At 43.9% G+C, this 20,063-nt stretch overlaps 1 protein-coding gene across 4 annotated transcripts in view; it reads left to right on the forward strand.

The window, feature by feature from the left end:
* Window positions 1-20,063, forward strand: part of AMBRA1 (autophagy and beclin 1 regulator 1) — a 138,817-nt gene that overhangs the window by 96,135 nt on the left and 22,619 nt on the right. For all 4 annotated transcript variants that reach the window (XM_074909501.1, XM_074909505.1, XM_074909506.1 and 1 more), the window contains one exon: window positions 10,497-10,636. In XM_074909501.1, coding sequence (XP_074765602.1) covers window positions 10,497-10,636 — 140 coding nt within the window. The remainder of the gene's footprint in view (window positions 1-10,496; window positions 10,637-20,063) is intronic.

Raw genomic sequence — 20,063 nt, forward strand, 5'->3', positions numbered from 1 at the left:
TTCCATATGATTCCAAGAGTATATAGAGTTTAAAGAATTTAGAAGAATGTGAAATTAGAAACTTGGTCGGAGCTGAAGTTCCTTAGAAACATAGATCCAGGGCAGCATGATCTGTTTCTGTTAGCAGTGGATATTAGTGAGAAAAGCGGCCAGAAGGTAGTTTTATTTCTGGCATTCACAAATTGTGATGCCCTTGCAATGTTCAATGTTTTTCATTTACCCCGAGGAAGCTAACTGAAATACCGGAAAAACATGGTTACTGTAATCCAAATTAAAATAAAACTTGGAAAGCAGCTTTTAAGCTGAAGATACGAAAAGTGAGGTAGGTAACAGAAAAATTTGATTAACATGAAGCTGAAGACCAAATCATACAATTTTTGGGGTAAGGTAATTTAACAAGCCCCATCTCTAATACTGCATTATGCTTTGAATTGGGAAGAAAATTCAGGCTGCAGAGATCCAGAATTACCTCTTGACAAGATTAGTGGTATTTGGGAAACATCCTGATGAAGTGGTTGTTCAGTAGCCTGGATGGAACAGAATACATGTACGCTTCCATTTTAAACGGATGGAGAATTCCAAATACTTCCGGAAGAAGGGCATGAAGCAGAAAGGCACACAGAGTTTTAGCACAGAGCCAAGCTTTTTTTCCTAACATATTAACTTTTAATGAGGACAATGCACAGAATATGTGAGAAGGTGCACAATTTTATTGAGTGCTGTTGTCTTGTGAGCTTCATGCAAGTGTCAGTAGAATATATCCAGTATAGCCTGCAAAGGTCACTGCTAGGCCTCACTGACTTGTGAATGCTCCTGCAGCCATATGGGAAGGGGCTTTAAGCCTGAAAACAAAGGCTGTGCATATTTGCGTCACTGAGGTGCAAGTTACAGTTTTGTCAAAACCTTTGATAATGTGAAAAGAAAATTGATTAGGAGAGTACATGGAGAAGGCTTCCTGCAACATGTTACTTCCAGTGGAAAAATTCGTATGAACTAATATACTTCTGAAAACAAGAACAGTTTGTAAGAAAGAGAGTACCAATCTCTTGCTGTGTTACTGAAAAAGCATGCTTATTGGTATGTGGTCCCTTGTCTCCTTTTAAGAGAGATGTTGACATCTTCAGGTCGACGGGGAGAGCTTCTGACAACTCCGAGCAGAACTGCAAATAATACATCCAATTACTGCCCAAAGAAATTTTTCACTGTGGGCAGAAATTGAAACAGGTAGATGTTTCTTAGACTATCCAAGACTCTGTCCAAGCAGAGTCACAGACTGCATGTGCTTCTTCCTAGTATCAAGAGGGCATGAGGCCAGAACCCTTTTTTGACTGTTACGGGAAGTCCCTCTTTTTAATACAAAGTGGAGCATAATAGTCTAGTTGAGGCCAAATAGTTTTATATGCTCTGTGTATGCGCAGATTCTGGCATGTGTCTTTAGAAAAACAGAGTGTATCTAAAACCCATGTTGGCAAGCATTGCTTGTGTAGGGGGCTGTAAGAAAGAGCTGTGTTCAATGTCATGGGCAAATGCAACCTTGGGGTTGCAGATGGCGTGAAGATTTGCATAGATGTGCACATTTGAGTATAGATGCAGGAATGGTATGTTACAAGAGTTAGTTAAATGTCTGTGTTGGCTGATGAAGGCTGCTAAGACAGAACTTAAACTGTAAAACCTTAAAACTCATTATGATCCCTTCATAAAATACTGTGTTAGTATCTCATGTGAAGGTTAAATATTGGAGTGGTGTCAGTTTTAGCAAACTGGTATATGAAGAAGAGGCAAATAACATCTCTTCAGGTTGCTTTTACTTCATGGGATGTGAAGCTGAGAGCCAAGACCTTTTGTTTAATGTGGGGTCCAGTATTAGGAGAGTTGAGCTCTTGCAGTTCAGGTAAGGCCTTGAGCCCATTTACGCCACAGTAGCTACTCTCAGCTTTGGTGCAGCTGGGTGCATACTTTTAACTAGTTAGAAGGAATTATGGCAAAGATGGTTCCACATCTGAGATTATGTGCAGTCATTTTCTCGAGTCAGGTGTGTGGAAGGCATACAAGGTGTATTATTACCAGATTTACACTAAACTGGTCATGGGCAGAGAGGATGTTCGCAATTTCATGAAGGCTTATTTTTTCAGTGCTTTTTCCTACCATCTTTCTTGAATTAAATTTAAGCCAACTCTTTCCTCCAGTATTTATTCCTTCCAGACGTGTAGGCAGCTGGATGACAGCCTCTTTTCACCTAGATGAGGATGCATGTAGCTCTGTCACCAACATATTGTTGACATTTGATCTTGTATGCTGTTCTGTTGACGCTCAGCAGACGGAGAGCGGGGTGGAATGGCAGCTGTGCACAAATCCTTTGCTCTTGTCATTAGATCTTTAACATATTGTAGATTTTGCTGTTACAGTCTCAGCGTGACATTTAATGGGGTACTGCTTTTGGTTTGCAGTCTGAATTAAGGGCAAAAATGAAGAGGCTTGTCATTCCTTTTGCCGCTGAAGTGACTATTTTTATTAGATTGTTCCAGCATTAAGAGCTGTCGGTGATTTTTGCAAGAGATAGCAATAGCTGGGGGCACAGTGCTGTTTGCACAGTTCAGTTCACTTGTGCATCTGCACTGAATATATACATATCTATCTTCTGTCACGCTAACTCCCCCTTTGGCATTCCTGTTTCTCTCCTTTCATCTGTTCCAACCGCACACATGCACAATTGAAAGGACAATTGTTTTGTTTAGCAATTTCTTGCTTACTCAGCCCTAGGTTTCAGATCCAGGCTTGGACCAGTCCCCTAAAGGGCTTTTTGGAGGTATTACCCTGGCTTTGCAGCCTTTGAGAGATGGGTAGTAAATTAATGAGCCTTTTCACTGCAAGTGTGTTATTTTCCTGAGTGAGAGCTTTGTTACCCGAGATGATCCATTTCTTCATAAGAACTAGTTCTTGTTAATGTTTTGAAATTTCCCACTAGTTATTTTGAAGCTCTTTCTCATGTAGTAATTGCATGGCAGGCTTGTGCGATAAAGTACCATCTGATAATGCCAAGAGCTAGCCTAAAGAAAGAAAGGGTTAGGTGTGCTATAATGAGACTTCTACTGATTTGAAAGATCATCAATAAATTATGTGATCAGGTATGGTCAGCAAGAACCAACAATGTTTTACAGAAAGTTTCTCTGTCCATCCAGCAGAAACTTCTTGTGCTGAGCTGTTTAAAGAATTGAATCAAGTATCCTCAGTTAGGGTTTCAGTTGTTGCTGGAAATTAAGGGTTAGTTCTCATTTAGTTTGCTGTGGCTCAGAAAGCAAAGCTGGGGTTTTCTGCACTGACAACAGGTGCAGAAAAAGGCAGAAAAGTTTGTTGTATTGGTAAAGACTGAAGAATTTCATATATGATCCTATTGCATCTGGGGAAGATAAACGGAGTTGAAAGAAATTTTATTTGTGCTGAGCATTGGTTGATAAGATCCATTTGAGGGTAAGACTGACAAATCCAAAAAGATAAGTGCATTGGTTTTTGCTTTGTCCATTTTAACAGAGAAGATCTAATGGAAAGACGTGTAGGTTGTTGGCAGGATTCAGTTGTGGAAGAGGGGTTGAGAGCAGCATGGACCAACCCGCCTAATAAGGGGAGACTGGAAGCAAAAAAGCAAGAATTTTTTTTTTTTTCCCTGTCTGATCATGGGAAATGCATGCCTCTTTCTTTGCATTTGCATATAGATATGGAAAGGAGACTCCTTCCAAACAAAGGGGAGACTTTCCTTGTTTCCAAATACTGATATACATTGTCTTAAAATGTATTGAGCCGTTGATCAGTTATTCTAAGGAGTGTTTATTTTGCTTTGCATTCAAGGTCCTCTGCTTTGGACAAGCTAGACTTGAATTCTGCTGCAGAGGGCTCTGGGGTTTGTGGCAGTGCAAGGCCTAAGCCTGAATTTCATCAGCTTTTGTGAAATTCATTAATAGAAGGCAGAGTAAAGAATGAATCTAAGCAAAAAAGGGGTAGTGTTATTAAGGAAATCAGGTTAGGATGTCTGTTTCTTATTATGCTTCTGGACCTTAAAACCTCTTGTTTAAACTCATTGGCAGCATAATAGAAGTCAGTGATGCAGGTGGCTTCCTGGGAGCTAAGCAAAGGACATACAGTGCTCTCAGTAGAGTGGTAGATGCTTTATAGCAACTTATCTGATACCCTCGTGTCAGAGGTGAACTAGTTAACATGTTGACATTTAAAAAAAATATACCAGGTCAGATCATTCAGTGATAACACACCACTGGGATGAGTAAGTAAAAAAAAAAAAAATATTGATTTTTGTGCCGTTCACTCTCAGTAAGGTACTTGCAATCAAAACAGATGACGTGAAAGTTCTGAAACCTCAGGTTCTTGTTCAAGGTCAGATTGTAGAGCAGAAGATGAAGGGCAGGTAGGGAAATGCAAAATGTGCAGCCCTAGTTGTGCTGCTTTTGGTTTTGCTCTGCTTATGCCTTCGTCCTGTTGCTGCACCTCATCTGCTGCTCTGGCAAATACGAGTGCAGTTTGTAATTTTTTGCATTTGTTTTAATGCTCCTTGAGTAGTTTCAAACTGTAGATAGTCTTTGCTTGGTGTGTTTTCAGTGAACTCAATGCAGTGTTGTGGATTGGCTGTGCTTTTAGGGCTGCATCCGTATTACATCATGTAGCTTAGTTTGCTGAAGTGTGTTACAAAATGAGGTACCTGTGCTGGCCGGAGGCTCTGATATAAACTGCAGTTACATGGGCAAAGCTGTGCAGCCTCTACAGTTGCTTTGGTGGTATAACCTGTATCCATATGAAGAGCACTTTGTTTACCAGCATAAACTTTATATCTCTGCAGACATGAGGTACAAATGTTGGCTGCCAGTAGAGCTATACCCATCCAGCAGAGATCAACGCTCCTTTCCCAAGCTCTTTTCTTTGCAACCCAGGCCAGAGTAGCTACAAGACTGTGGATTTTACCAGTTCTCCCAGGAAGAAGTCCCGGTTGGATTTAGCGCATTTGATGCTTCTCTTCCTGTGTGTTTTCACGGACAGTCAGCCTCTGGTGACAGCGTTGATTCAGTTGAAAATGCGTAATTACATTTTAGGCTGGTGCCTAATAAACAGACCTGATCTGCTCCAGCCTTTCCTCTGCCTTTACCTGTCAGGATGGAGCTTCACGGATGACAAGATTTCCCCATGTAAACAAGAGAACATCTGCACCCCCTCCCCATGCAGTCTTTATCAAGCTGATCTAACAGCCCCACTTATTGCTTGGGCTAAGCAAAGGTAATGGCTTGAAATTTATCGGCATCTTCAAAGGCAGTGCATCTAGTTGAGAGCAGAAATGTCTATTGAATTTAGAAAGATAAAAAGCAAGAGTTCCTGCTGAATTTCCCTACCCACTTGTGCCAACTTTCTCTTCTCCTCCAGGTTCTTTCTTGAGTGCCAGAGGAGAAGAAAGCTCCCACTCAGCCAAACAAATAGTGTTCAGCTCTCCCCTGTTTTTCACTGCTCTCCTTAGAGGTGAGAAGGCCTTGAGCAAAGAGGCGGCGGGGCAGATGTCATGGTGCCCCCGCTTTGGCCAGAGGCACAGTCCTGCTCAGACCAGGCGAGCCATGCAGCGCGATTGCCAACTAACAGGCAGCCTGCTGCTACTTTGATGACTGACAGGGTCCTGGTGATTGCCCTGTCCAGCTTTTAATGTTGGCACACCCCAGAAATGGAAGGGAAGGGTGGAATTTAAGAGCGTTATTAAATAGCAGCAGCTTCCCTGGGATAAAGCAGGAAGGGAAGAGGGAAGCACAAGGTCAATAACTAGGACTTTGCAGAGCAGAGGCTTTTAGCAAAAAGTTTTCTTACCCCTCCAGGGCAGGTACAAATTAACTGTAGAGCTCTGTGCTTCTGTGTTGTGCCTTGGGCCCCCTTCTTCACACATAAGTACAGCAGCTTGAGGGTGAGGAAGAGATCATCGAAGATTCCTTGAGGCTGTATATTGTCATGCAACCTCTCCTGGCTCTCTGCCTTAAGTAGATACCTAAGTTTAATACCTAAGCGGTGGCTGTGACAGGTGCTACAGTTCTGATGTGCCAGCACTGACAAGTTGGAGGGGGAGCAGTAGCGGTGGACTTGAGGTGGCCTTTGCACTCCACATGCAGCTTGTTTGCTGAATACTTTGACGGCCTTTTTTTTTTTTTTCTTTTCACATGCCTTACAGCTCTGCTTTCTCTGAGCCATCTTCTCCCCTGCTGAATTCAACGTTGAAGTGGTGGCTGTGGCGTGATGAAATGAACTTTAGGGAGTTCAGTAGATGATGTACGTGCCCGCTCTAGTTCAGGGAGGATGCAAAAGGCACACCAAAGAGATAAGTAGTTGCTTCTAGTGTGGTCTTTGAAAATAGAGAAGTGCAGACATAAATTACTCAACCAAATCGTTCCTCACGCTTCATGGTTACAGGGATGTAGAATGGAAGCAACCAGCTGTTTCTTTAGTGAGTATTGCTTTCCCTTTGTATGAGAGTTGCCTTTTGTGTGGAAGCTGAGCTACCTAGACAGTTTTGGTATTTTTAGAGGAAGACTTTTTATCTTTGCTGATGTGCCCTGAACTGAGAGGAAAGACGGAGTCCCTGAAATGACAGAAGACTTTTGGAATCTCCTGTGAAGCGTGAGGACATCACCAGAGACAGGGTTTTCTACAACATAAGCACAGGTCAAGCAACTGTTCTGTGTAACCAGGCTGGGTTGTGTGGCCCTAAAGGAAAGGGGTAGGACCTTTCTTGCCTACTGAAGTAACATGTATATGTTTATGTTATTGCCAGTAAGAGAACAGCTTGCTGTACTTACATTGCTTACTTGGGCTTAAACTTCCATAGGGATGTTCTGAAGCTCCCACTCCTCAGGCTTCACAGTGTTTATAGTTAGAGAAACACACCATTCAAACTCTATTTCAGAACAGCATCTGGAAACAAATGCAAGTGCCAACTTCATAAAATGCTGAATCACCACATCTACTGTTGTGACTGTGTATTACTGAATTAGTAGTGTAGTGGTGCTAAGAGCAAATTTGACATTGGTTATGGTGAAGAGCCTGGAAACATGCCGTGACTGCTGGCAGTGATTATGGACTGATAAAGTGTGATGAAATACGATATCTGTCCTAAATGAAAATGTCACCCTATTTAAAATAAACTCTCAGAAGGCTGTGGTAGAGTGTTGTGGGCACCTTAAAAGTTAGTGGACTTCTACAACAGTGTTTTTAAACTGGTTCCTGAGCCCTTGGCTATCAATATAGCTGTTACACATGACTTGCAACTAGTCTGTGGACCAGCCCTAATGAAAGGGAACTGGTGAATTATCAACTCTGTGCATTTGTACTGTTAGTTTTAAGAGCGTTTGAGAGTTGGCAGCAATCTCTTGACCTAGAAGCTGGAGAATCATTTCAGTGTAGGATTCCTGTAATAACTTGAATATCCTTCCTAGAAGTTTAGAACTACAAAGCCATGGACAATGGCAAAGAGGTGTGGTCACTCAGTGGTATGTTTTCAGGCTGGCTACTTTGTTTGAGATTGCTAAATCTTATAAAAAGTTATTGAGCTATGGAAACAAAAAGACCAAAAAAAAAAATCTGAAAGGAATTAGCTGTAATCTACGGAGAATAACACTTCCTGGCAGCCTTCTGACCTTCTTTGATGAGAGGGACCTGACGATGTTGGAGGAACTTTTTTTTATTTCCACTCTGTGGATAGAGTAGGGGGTCTTGCTAATGGATGCAATTGCAACAGCCAGTCTGTATGACTGCATCAGATTGATTAGCTGCGTCCTGGTTACTGCTGCGAGTGGTGATTATGCCAGTACAGCTGCTTTCTCTTTTTATGTACTAATTACTACACGCACGGATGTCATCACCCTTAACACTGCATGGAGTTGTCCCATTAGCGTGGGAGTGGGAAGCAGCAGGGGAGGGGAGCTCTTCGGCGTGACAAGCTGTTTAGAAGTGAATGGAGTGGAGTGATGAAGCAACTATTCTTACGCAGAATTTTTAAGCCATCTTGTCTTTGAGATTCTGCCCTCAGCCAACATTTTTGCAGGCTGTCAGAACCAGACCCGTGTCCTTGGCAGCACTTTTCATGGGGTGCTATTTACTGCAAAACATCTGGGCACTCAGCTGTAGCTAGCAAGTCTCCCCGCTTTGTGTGGCTGGTTGTGGAGCCTGTGGGGTAGCGACTGTGCAGATTGACCTGCCAGTGGAGCAGAGCTTGGGGCTAGCCCAGGAAGGCAACTTCTCTAGCTGGGATACCTTGCGAAGCCATTCTTTGGAGAAGAGAAACAATTTGTTTCTGACTTGCCAAAGAATGATATGATGGAAAACCCCTGTAGTCCTTGAGAAATTTGGAACGTTTATTTTATGAATTTACGCTCCCAGTTCTGGCGGACCCCTCCCTTTCTCTTCCTTCCTCCTCCTCCTCAAAATCCAGTTTTCCCATCTCAGAGTGCACCATAATCTCCATGGTAACAGGTGTTACCATTGTACATCTGATTCCCCCCCCCGCCCTCTTCTTGCCCTCCCCCTGCCCCCCCCACCCCCAACAAGCAAAGCGGGGAGGGAAGGGACAGACATGATAAACCCCTAAGGGCCTGTTCCTTCCATCCAAACACTGAGCTGCTCTGAGTACACTAACTGCTGAGTGATAGCTAGGGCAAAGAGTGACCAGCTTCTGTCATACAGAGAAATCCTCAAGGACATTTTCACCTCTAATGTGGCCTCCTCAGAGGAGAGGTTAAATGTGTTACTGATGATGGGAAAATATGTAGCTGTATTGTTTTGCCCTGACTTTGTTTGCATTATGATGGTCAAGATGAAGGTTCTGGGTTCTAGCTATTGGAGGACATAGTTAAGTGGTCTCTGCCTCTGACTTCTCAAGATAAATTGTCAAACAGACAAGATTTGGGGTGGGCAGTAGAGCTACAGAGAAGAGCAGCCCCAGTTTGTTAAACTAGCTGATGAGTCCCACTCTAATGAATTCTAATTATTACTTCAGGCCACCTCAGCAGTGCAGTAGCGGTTGATCTGCATTCCCATCTTACCTTTATCCTGTTGTTCCAGCATGTCCTCATTCCCATCCCTGCTTCCTGGTCCGGTGCTATCCCTCTTTCTGGAGAGTCTGGAAAAAAGGTTTTGTGATGGATGGAAAGTTATCTATCTTTTGTTAGTTAAAATCTAACAAAAACATATCTTTTTCATCTGAGACAAAAACATATCTCTTTCATCTGAGACTTATCCCATTGAAATCTAGATTTGAAGTCTGTGTTACCTGCAGTGATTACAGGTTTAAATCCTAAGTAAATTTCTGCAGAAATTCTGTTAATGATTTGGAGTTTAAATGCAGTCTTTGGTTCTACCCTTCTAAAGCTATGATAGAACATGCTTTGATGGCTCAGTACACTGAAGCAACTCGTCCCTGTCTATTCATGGTAGCCAAATTGAGTCATTACTCCTCTTTCTAATTCCCATGCCTTTGTTTTTGTGATCTACATGTGTTATATTTTCTGGCTAAATGGAGAGTTGTCAGTATACCCAGTTCTGGTTGCTGAATGGCAGGGTGCAGGGAGATGTTGTGCTGTATAAAAGACATTAGCTTCTTGGAGTAGAAGGACAATATCTGTGTAGGTATATCTGTTCCACTTCACCGTTCTTGCTTTTCAAGTTCATACTCTTCAGAAACCAAGCTAGTGCAGACCAGAAAGCAGAGCGTGATACTGGTCCTTCCTGTACACAGGGTTTTCATTCACCTGCATTAATGCAGCATTTGGGAAACACTGACTTGCAGCTCTTCAGCTTCTTACCTTACTGCAGGTAAAATGGATGGTGTTGGAAGGGGACCTGAACTGAGGGATTTGTTACTTGCATGCTTGTGTTATTCTCATTATCTCTGGATTTTGCTTTTCCTTTGTGTGCTGTTGGTGGGGGGTTGGTCAAACTCTGAAACATTTTCAGAAGGCTGTTTAAATGTTTAAAAAAGGGAAGCATTGTATATTATTTTTGCATAAAGTTTGGTTTGCTTAAGAGAAACAATAAACTTTAGATGCTGAAAGCCTATGTACTTACCAGTTTCTTGTTCCACCCTAGTGAGTTGGATAAGAGTTGAAGACCAGAAGAGCCCCAGTTGTCCTGCTTTCTAATGACTATACCACTTGTTCCCATCACTTTGCTTAATTAGTTTGAGTAGAAGTACTGTGCAGCCCACTGAGTGACATGCAGATTCTCCTGGGGACAGAATTTCTTCTGCTCCACAGCCGTGTGCCAGTCAATTAAAGACTGAGGGGCACATGTATGTGTGTTTCTAGCAGCTTCGTACTCTCGCTGCTGGATTAGTGGCTTCTTGTACCGTCCTGTACAGTGACATGTCCCCTTGGCCAGCTGTGCTGCTGCAGTGAGGTTGAACATTTGTTTGAACTTCCTTGGTTCTCCTGCCTTGTATTGTCCTGTGAAGTAACCTTCTGTTATTGTTTCAGAGAGTTTTCAACGTTCTGTACCCAATGCCTGCCGACCAGAGAAGACATGTCAGCATAAACTCTGCTCGCTGGCTGCCTGAGCCAGGCCTGGGATTGGCATATGGCACCAACAAAGGGGACCTGGTGATTTGTCGACCAGAGTAAGTGCTTGCTTTACATGGAAATAAAACTGCTTTGGCCATTCTGTTCTTAGGGCAGTGGGGATAAGATGGCTTTTCACTGCTGGGGGCATTGTGCTTGAGGGACCGGAAAAAGCAAACTCCTAATACTTCTTTTTGGACTGCCACAGTGTTTACCCAAGTCTCTTACAATCAGTGCTTTGCTGATCATGAACTTCTGAGGCTGTTTGAAGTGCACCTCATTAGTTCGTTTTATTTCCCCTGTATTTCTAGGCTTTCTGGGTCCTTTGTTTCACGTATGTCTAGTGCAGTGTCTTTCAGTCTCTCTGGATTTATTGACTTGTAAAAGTTTCCAATGAGAACAGTAAATTTGAAAGCTGCTGACCTAGAGTTACCAAATACTTGTTACAGTATTCAAGCATGGCATTCTATGAACTGCAAAGATTTTTGTCATGATTATGAGCAAGTCGGTGAATTGTTTTGGCTGAAACTATTTGGTTGAAACTTGACTTTAGCTCTTATTTATTTATACAGTGCCATGAAGGGTGTAAATATCCCCTTGTAAACTTGCAGTTAAACACAAGCTAATTTGATGTGGTATGATACAGATGATGACTGTCTGAGCTGGGAAACATGTATTTCTTTCAGTGTTCTTGGGGAATCTCTACACCATACTTTGTTGAGACCCTTTTCTCCACTGTGTTGTGCTTTTTTGGAGCAGTGTTTCTTTTATGCTGCAGGAACACCAGGGATTTCTCTGCTTCAGTTATTTTCTGGTGCTAAATTACCTTGGTATTCTTTTGGGTTATGCTTCACTTGTTGAAATTCCTTGTAACTTAAAAGCTGGCAGCTAGAAACTTGCAGTACTGCTGGTGATCTTACCACATGCATGTGGACTCCATCTGTTGTGCGTGAGATCAGGCGTGTGGTGCTTGAGGAGAGTCATATGGTCAGTGTAGAACCACTGTCTTAAATCAGAATAAATACATACAGTTGTAATAGTGACTGATTCAGTACAGCCTTATGGTGAAATCTGTGGTTGGAATTCGGATTGGACCAATTTTAGTAGTACAGAATGCTAGCACTCTTCAAACAGCCCTCTTGTTCTCTTGAACATAGTCTTTCATCAAGGCCTTGTTTATACATGAAGTTCTACAAGATACTATTATGTCATAAGCTATAATCACTATTCCAGGATAAGTGTCTTTCTTCAGGAATACTTGCTGTACTTTCTAAGCAGAAGAATTACTCAGGAATAATACCTTTCTTCTCAAACTCAAGAGTTATTTTAAGATATTTTCAGCTTAGAGAAGTAGTAAGATCTAGTCTACTGATCATGGCTCATGAGATGAGAACCCAGAGAAATGAAGTCTCCCTGAGGGTGGATGCTTTGAATGCTGCAGAGTGGAGCTTGGGCTGGCTGTCCTGACTTGCCCCACATTAAGTATCCATTCTGGTGGTTGCAGTAGCCCCAGGAAAAGTGGCATGTCTCTTATGGGCAATCACTAATTAAAGACAGAACAGGAACACTTTCATGCTGTGTTATCGAAGCTCTGTCAGTCCTTCTGCAGCATCTGTGTGAAACCTTCTTAGCTCACCATGTTGCTGGGGCACTCTTCTGTCTCTTCTACCCCAGCAACAATCTTGCACGATACCAACAAAATTAAACTTTTCATATACAAACATGAAACAAGATGGCTGTAGAGGTGAGAGTTTTATTAGTGACTTGACAGAAATTCTGCAACAGGTTTCCTGTTGGTGGATTGAGTGACTGATGTTTCTGGTGATTATTGCAGACCTCACATGGACTGGTGGGTTCTTTTTGGAGCAGGACACATAATATGTTCTGTTTTCGGCTGCACCATTTTTATAGACCAACAATAGCCAGAGTGACTTACAAACCTCTACATGGAGGTGTAGATATTCACTGAGCTGAATAATTTGCATTGAGGCTCTAACATCACAACACATAAATGAGTGAGGCTCTATCAGAGCAGAAGTGGCTTGCGGCTGTGATGTCTGCCTCAGATCTACTTGGAAGGTCCTCAGAGACAGGAAAAATCCTGGCATCTGGATGCCATCTCAGTAGTTCTTCACTTAATAGACTTGGTTTGAGTTTGGCATATCTGTTGACTTTAACTTGAGAAGTGAGAGAAAGATTAAAAACATTTGTGTTTTCTATACACGATAATACAGAGGAAGAGAAATCCTAAATAAAGGATTTGACAATTGATAGAGCACTAGATGGGGGATAGCCTAGCAAACAGCAGGGATCAAGCAAACACTGTACTGCTGAAAACACCCCCACTGTTCTAATTTGGCAAAGAAAACTCTGGTCAGTAGCAATCAACCAAGATGGTTATAATTCCCTGGATCTTTATTCCCATGTACAACAGAGGCATTTGAAATCAAGTGCTACAGGGATCACATAAACAGATTGAAATGGCAGCTGTGCCTCAAATACGGGATTTGAAAAGCATTTGCTTAGGAAAAATGAGATGAGTAGACTGGTAGCACAAGCTGACCAAAAGAAAAAGGCATAACTTGAAGCTCTGTGGGCTCATATTGAGAGGCTGTGCAAGTAGTCCTTCCAGAGTTCTAAAGAAACAGTAATTAAAATCAAATATTTTGGCCTAGATTGCTAAGTTGGAGTAGCAATGACGGCACTTTTCTTGGAGATGGAAATGGGGAAGGTCAGGTTATGTTGGCAATCCATAACATTATCTTAGTATGCAGATCTATGGGGTATATTTTGAAGGAAAAGTAAAACCATGGGAAGTGGGGTTGAATGCATTGTGATTTGATTAAGGTGAAGTATAGCAGGTTGGATACCCATCCTTGAGAATTTTATGTATTTATTTTTAATTAAAGGGTCAAGTAAGGACTTGTTCCAGGCCTTAATACCTCTGTGTTTTAGTAAGGCAGTTCCTATGCTACAACTGCAGTAAATCTACTGAATTTGTAAAGAATTGGGATTAGAGCAAGATCTGGTAAAGAGCAGGTGAAGAAGGCCTGGCTAAAGAAAAGAATACAACATGATTGAGAGCTGGACTCTGTCACAAGAGAGTCATTGATGGACTTCCTTAAGAACCTGTTCTGTTGCTAGTTATTAATACTGTTTACACTAATGTCTTGTAAGGGTGTACTGAATAAATTTGCAGAGGTTGTAATATTACCGCTGTCATTGTAGAGAAAGCTCAGAGTATTGTAAAAGAATTGGATTGCCTTGAAAGTGACTGGAGCTATAAAAATGAGAATTTAGTAGTACAAAGTGCACTTATTGACTAATAACACTGAGCTCAGTAGTTAAAATGACAGAGGGAGGAAAAAGACCCGAGGTTTTAGTTGATCGTAGGTGATTAAGTCATCAATATATGAGGCTGTAAAAACAACAAATTTAGTTCTAGGCTAAGACACAAGATGCTAAACAGCAGAGATAGCAAAATGTTAGTATCACTGTAGAAGAACTTATATACATAGTCACAGAATGGTTTGAGTTGGAAGCAACCTTAAAGATCATCTAATTCCACACCTCCCCACCATGGGCAGTGACACCTTCCACTAGATCAGGTTGTTCAAGGCCCCATCCAATCTGGCCTTGAATATTAGAAGGGAGGGGGCAGCCACAGCTTCTTGGGGCAGCCTGTGCCAGTGTCTCAGCACACTCACGGTGAAGAATTTCTTCCTTATATCTACCTGAATTCAGTTTAAAACTATTGCCCCTCATCCTATCCCTACACTCCCTGATCAAGAGTCATTCCCCACCTTTCCTTGTAGCTCCTTTAAGTACTGGAAGGCTGCTAGAAGATCTCCCTGGAGCCTTCTCTTCTCCAGGCTGAACCCCCCCAACTCTCTGAGCCTGTCCTCACAGGGGAGGTGCTCCAGCCCCCCAAGCATCTTCATGGCCTCCTCTTGTCACGCTCCAGCAGATCTGTGTCCTTATCTTGGGGCCCTCAGAGCTGGACACAGCACTGGAGGGGGGTGTGGGGGGGGGGTGTTTCATGAGAGCAGAATAGAGGGGAAGAATCCCCTCCTCGACTTGCTGCCCACACTTCTCTTGATGCAGCCCAGGACACAGTTGGCTTGCTTTCAAACCTGATCTTCTCCTACAGTGGGTGGTTCTTTCTTCCAGTCCCTGCCTTTGCCTTCTGTGTCTTGGGCCCATGGAGCACTTGCCAGTGAAGACTAAGGCAAAAAAGTGGTTGAGTACCTCTGCCTTCTCCACATTGTGGGTGAACAAGGCTCCCTTTCCCTTCTGGAGAGGGCCCACATTTTCCCTAGTCTTCCTTTTATCACCAACATAACTGTAAAAGCTTTTTTTGTTGCCCTTGATGTCTCTGGCAGCATAGATTTAATTCTGTCAGGGCTTTGACCTTCCTAACCTGATCCCTGGCTGCCTGGGGAGTATCTCTGTATTCCTCCCAGGCTACCTGTCCTTGCTTCCACCCCTTGTAGGCTTCCTTTCTATGTTTGAGCTTGTCCAGGAGCTCCTTGTTTGTCCATGCAGGCCTCATGGCGTTCTTACCTGACCTCCTCTTTGTCAGCATGTGTCACTCCTGAGCTTGGAGGAGGTGATCGCTGAATATCAACCAGCTTTCCTGGGCCCCTCTTCCCTCCAGCGCTTTATCCCATGTTACTCTACCAAACAGACCCGTGAACAGGCCAAAGTCTGCTCCCCTGAAGCCCAGGGCAGTGACCGTACTGTCCCTCTCCATGCTTCCCTAAGGATCTTGAACTCATCCATGTCATGGTCACTGCAGCCAAGGCTGCTCTTGAGCTTCACACCCCCACCGTCCTCTCCTTGTTGGTGAGAACAAGGTCCAGCACAGCACCTCTCCTTGTTGGCTCCTCCATCACTTGGAGAAGGAAGTTACCATCAACACATCCCAGGAAACTCATAGGTTATTTATGCCTTGCTGTGTTGTCCCTCCAACAGATATCGGGGTGGTTGAAGTCCCCCGTGAGGACCAGGGCTTGTGAACATGAGGCTGCTCCTATCTGCTTGATCCCTTTGCTTGGTCCTCCTGGTCGGGTGGTCTGTAGCAGACCTCCACTATAACATCTCCTGTCCCTGCCCTCCCGTTAATCCTGACCCATTAGCTCTGGGTCAGCTCCTCACCCATCTCTGGGCAGAGCTCTGTGCACTCCAGCTGGTCGCTGACATGGAGGGTGACCCACCTCCTCATCTCCCCTGCCTGTCCTTCCTAAAGAGCCTGTATCCTTCCATTCTGACACTCCAGTCATCAGAGCCATCCCACCACGTCTCCATGATGCCAGTAAGATTGTAGCCCTGCAGGCGTGCGCACATCTTTAGCTCCTCTTTTTTATTCCCCATGCTGTGTGCAATTGGATAGAGGCAGTTAGGCTGTGCCCCGATGAAGGTGACTTCCTGGCTGGAGTGGCTGGAATTCCTTTGTGCTGTTCTCCAGGTGCTCCCCTGCTGCTGGCCTGTGACCCCTCTCCAGGCTGTGGGCATCTTATTGCTGGTAGGAGTGGGATGGATTGAGGTTCCCCTACCCTGGCAACTTTAGTTTAAAGCTCTCTTCCCCAGCTTGGCAAGCCTATGACCGAAGATGCTCTTGTTCTCTGACAGATGGACTCCATCAGCCTTCAGTAGACCAGGTTTCTCAAAGTGAGTCTCATGTTCTAAGTAGCCAAACCCCTGGCTGTGGCACCAGTCCTGTAACCAACTATTGACTTTCCAACTTCAGCTGGTCCTTTCAAACCCCTTTCCTTTGACTGGAAGATTGATGAAAAAACTTCCTGCGTTTCAGGGTTCCTTGCTGCCACTCCCAGGCCTCTGTAGTGCTTCTTGATACTCCTCTGACTGCTCGTGGAACAAGCTGGCACAGTTTTAAATCCACATGTCCACATTCAGAACTGCCTTTGAACTTGTACAGTAGTTGAGTAGAGCTGCTGGTGGGTTAGTGGAGCATTTTTATCTAAGAAAACCTGCAGCTTGGCATCTTTAGCAGGGCTGAAAAGGATGGCTAAGGAGGGTGTTATATAGCCTTCCATAATTCTCCAGGAAAGCTGAACTATTTAAATTTACATACTTTTTATTAGAGAGCAAAGAGGCATAATTTGACTGTGACTAGGTTGTGGCTGCAAACTAGAGAAGGGTGGCTAACCAGCTGATTACTGCAACAGCCTGTGCGTTGGTTGGGTGGATGCCAAAGGCATAGCTGTTTGGAGATGCAGCTTGACTGACTTGCAGAAACAAGTGTATGACTTGAATACTTGTGACCAGGGGTGGGACTGGACAGCTGAGCTGTAAGGCAGTCTTCAGTATTTTGAACCCAAGGTCCATGTCTAAACAGGTGTTGACAAGCTGGCTTTCAGAGCTGTTGTGCTTTAGGAAGGTGAGGTGGTGACAGCAGTGTTCATCCATGCTTGGAATTGCACCTAATGGGCCTGAAAGAAGCCTGTAAGAGACTGGAATTCATGAGCCAGTACAGTAGCTATGAGGATAGAATTAATGTTTTCATTAGCCAAAGATACAACCTCTTGCAAGGTTGCATTCTGTTGAGTAAAGGAAAGAAAGGACATTGTGTATCCACTCTCTTAGATTTCAGGGTGACATTCAGCTCACTAAATTGTGCTGTTGAAAAGCATGTTTGTTTGCTCTGCTTTTTGTGTGATTAAATTGAAAGAAACTTTTAATATAACGTGAGGAAAGTTCCTCCTTTCCCAAACACTCAAAGGCCAACCAATTTATGTTGTTTCCTAATATGTTAATTTGAACATGCAGTGTTAGATACAGACTTGTGTTGAGATCCCAATTGTCAGTGAATAAATCTTACTCCAAGTAAGGATAATAAACAGCAAGGTGGTAGAGCTGGTGTTCTGCAGTCCTGTCCTTAATATGTTCCTTTCTTTTGCTTGTTCAGCTGCTGGTTTCACTTGCTTGCAAACAAACAGTCTGTCCGTCTTAGAGCAGGTCTCTATGACCTGATTAAAACTTTGTCTAGTTTTCCTGCTTTTGAGGAAAGAACCTGGGGTCTGGGTTCCTGTGGGGCAGGAGCCTAGCTTTGGAAACAACTTCTTCTGCAAGTGCGCAGCAGAACAAGCAATTTACTCTTCACAAGTCTGATCTTTAATTTTTGCTTGAAAAAATCATCAGTGACCATGGAAGAGGAGTCACTGGAGGAAGGTTCATTGAAGTGACTGTTGTGGACTGAGCACAAAGTGCAGGAAGGTAATATGAAGAAAGGTATCTGCAAGTCCTGAAGGTGCATACGGTAATGAATGAAATTGAGTAGATCATAGGCACTGTGTCTTTGGGCACGCTTCATCTTGTTGCTTTTTAACCAACTGCAGTCATGATAGGCTGGAGCAAGAGTACTCAGGTCTGATTCACAGGCGAGTCCCACTGCTTAGAGATGTTTGGCCCTCAGATGTGAATTGGAAACAGGTTGCAGTCTGTGTGAGGTTGTGACAGCCTGTTCTGTTTTTGAGGGTCCTGTAGTTGACTCTTGTCATGGTTCAGTGTATAGATGGTTGCCAAGCGATAGACTTGCGTACGTATTAGATCATGAGTCTGCTGTCAGCTTGCATAGGGTATCACACTACCACATGGTAGTCAATGCTTTTTGGATGTAAGATGAGTTTGTGTTCAGTCCACAAGTGTGTTATTGAAAGACTCTGAGGCTGCCATGTTTTAAAGGGTGGGCACCATTGAGCTAAATCAAGACACTAAGTTCGTGACACTAATGTTTGTTGGGAGAGTCATGCCACAGGAAAACAGGAATCCCTTTAGGCACACCATTGAGGTAGCACATTCCACTTAGCAAATGAACTACCATGTACTACTCACTGTGGCCTGAAGGTCTGTTGCAGGTGGTGGTGTAGAACAATGTAAATTCCCCCCACTCCTCTCCTATCCTGCTGCACACTGACTTTTCTGTGTGGCTGCTAGTGCTTTTCTAGCCTCCCGAAGGCTGCTTTTCCTCCACCACATGCTGCCTGACGTCTTTTGTAACTGTGACCAGTGCTAATGCTCACTAAAGTTTTGTACTTCTTTCTTAGTTAGCTCTGTGTAGTTCAGGATTTGATTCAGTTCCTGAATCTGTTTGTTTTCTACAGCATAGAATGAAATCCACAGTGTTGTGTACAGTAGAAACACCTCTACTGAATTAAAAAAGGTATTTGTTTTTTAGTGCTCTTAACCTTTCTTATCCTGTCACATCCTAACAAGAGCTTTTCCATTCAGAAACACCTCTGGTGTGGCTTCTCAAACCCTCAAATGTTAATTTTCTTATAGAACATGAACAAGTGAGACTGAAAGAGAGGAGGAGCAGACTGCATGCTGCTTATTGCCCTTCGCTGGCTTCTCTTGTGGAGGACTGCCATGGGAGGAGGGCAGGGGGTCCAAATAGCAGTTGTTCATTGTTTCATCTTGAGTGCCCCCCCCAGAAGCAGGCTCTGGAGGGGCTCAGTGCTAACATGCTTCTGAAAATACTAATCCAAAAACTTACCGTCATAGAATCACAAAATGGTTTGGGTTGGAAGGGACCTTAAAGACCATCTAGTTCCACACCCCTGCCATGGGCAGGGACACCTTCCACTAGCCCAGGTTACTCAAAGCCTAGTCCGACCAGGCCTTGAACCCTTCCAGGGAGGGGGCAGCCACAGCTGCTCTGAGCAACCTGTGCCAATGTCTCAACACACTCATGGTAAAGAATTTTCTTCTTTATATCTAATCTAAATCAACACATCCCAAGAAGCTCCTGGATTGCTTATGCTCTGCTGTGTTGTCCCTCCAACAGGTATCAGGGTGGTTGAAGTCCCCCGTGAGGACCAGGGCTTGTGAACATGAGGCTGCTCCTATCTGTCCATAGAGAGCCTCATTTGCTTGGTCCTCCTGGTCGGGTGGTCTATAGCAGACCCCCACTGTAACATCTCCTGTCCCTGCCCTCCCGTTAATCCTGACCCATTAGCTCTGGGTCAGCTCCTCACCCATCTCTGGGCAGAGCTCTGTGCACTCCAGCTGGTCGCTGACATAGAGGGTGACCCACCTCCTCATCTCCCCTGCCTGTCCTTCCTAAAGAGCCTGTATCCTTCCATTCTGACACTCCAGTCATCAGAGCCATCCCACCACGTCTCCATGATGCCAGTAAGAATGTAGCCCTGCAGGCGTGCGCACATCTTTAGCTCCTCTTTTTTATTCCCCATGCTGTGTGCAATTGGATAGAGGCAGTTAGGCTGTGCCCCGATGAAGGTGACTTCCTGGCTGGAGTGGCTGGAATTCCTTTGTGCTGTTCTCCAGGTGCTCCCCTGCTGCTGGCCTGTGACCCCTCTCCAGGCTGTGGGCATCTTATTGCTGGTAGGAGTGGGATGGATTGAGGTTCCCCTACCCTGGCAACTTTAGTTTAAAGCTCTCTTCCCCAGCTTGGCAAGCCTATGACCGAAGATGCTCTTCTCCTTCTCTGACAGATGGACCAAAACT

This window comes from Athene noctua, chromosome 6, assembly GCF_965140245.1.
Source record: "Athene noctua chromosome 6, bAthNoc1.hap1.1, whole genome shotgun sequence".
Taxonomy (NCBI): domain Eukaryota; kingdom Metazoa; phylum Chordata; class Aves; order Strigiformes; family Strigidae; genus Athene; species Athene noctua.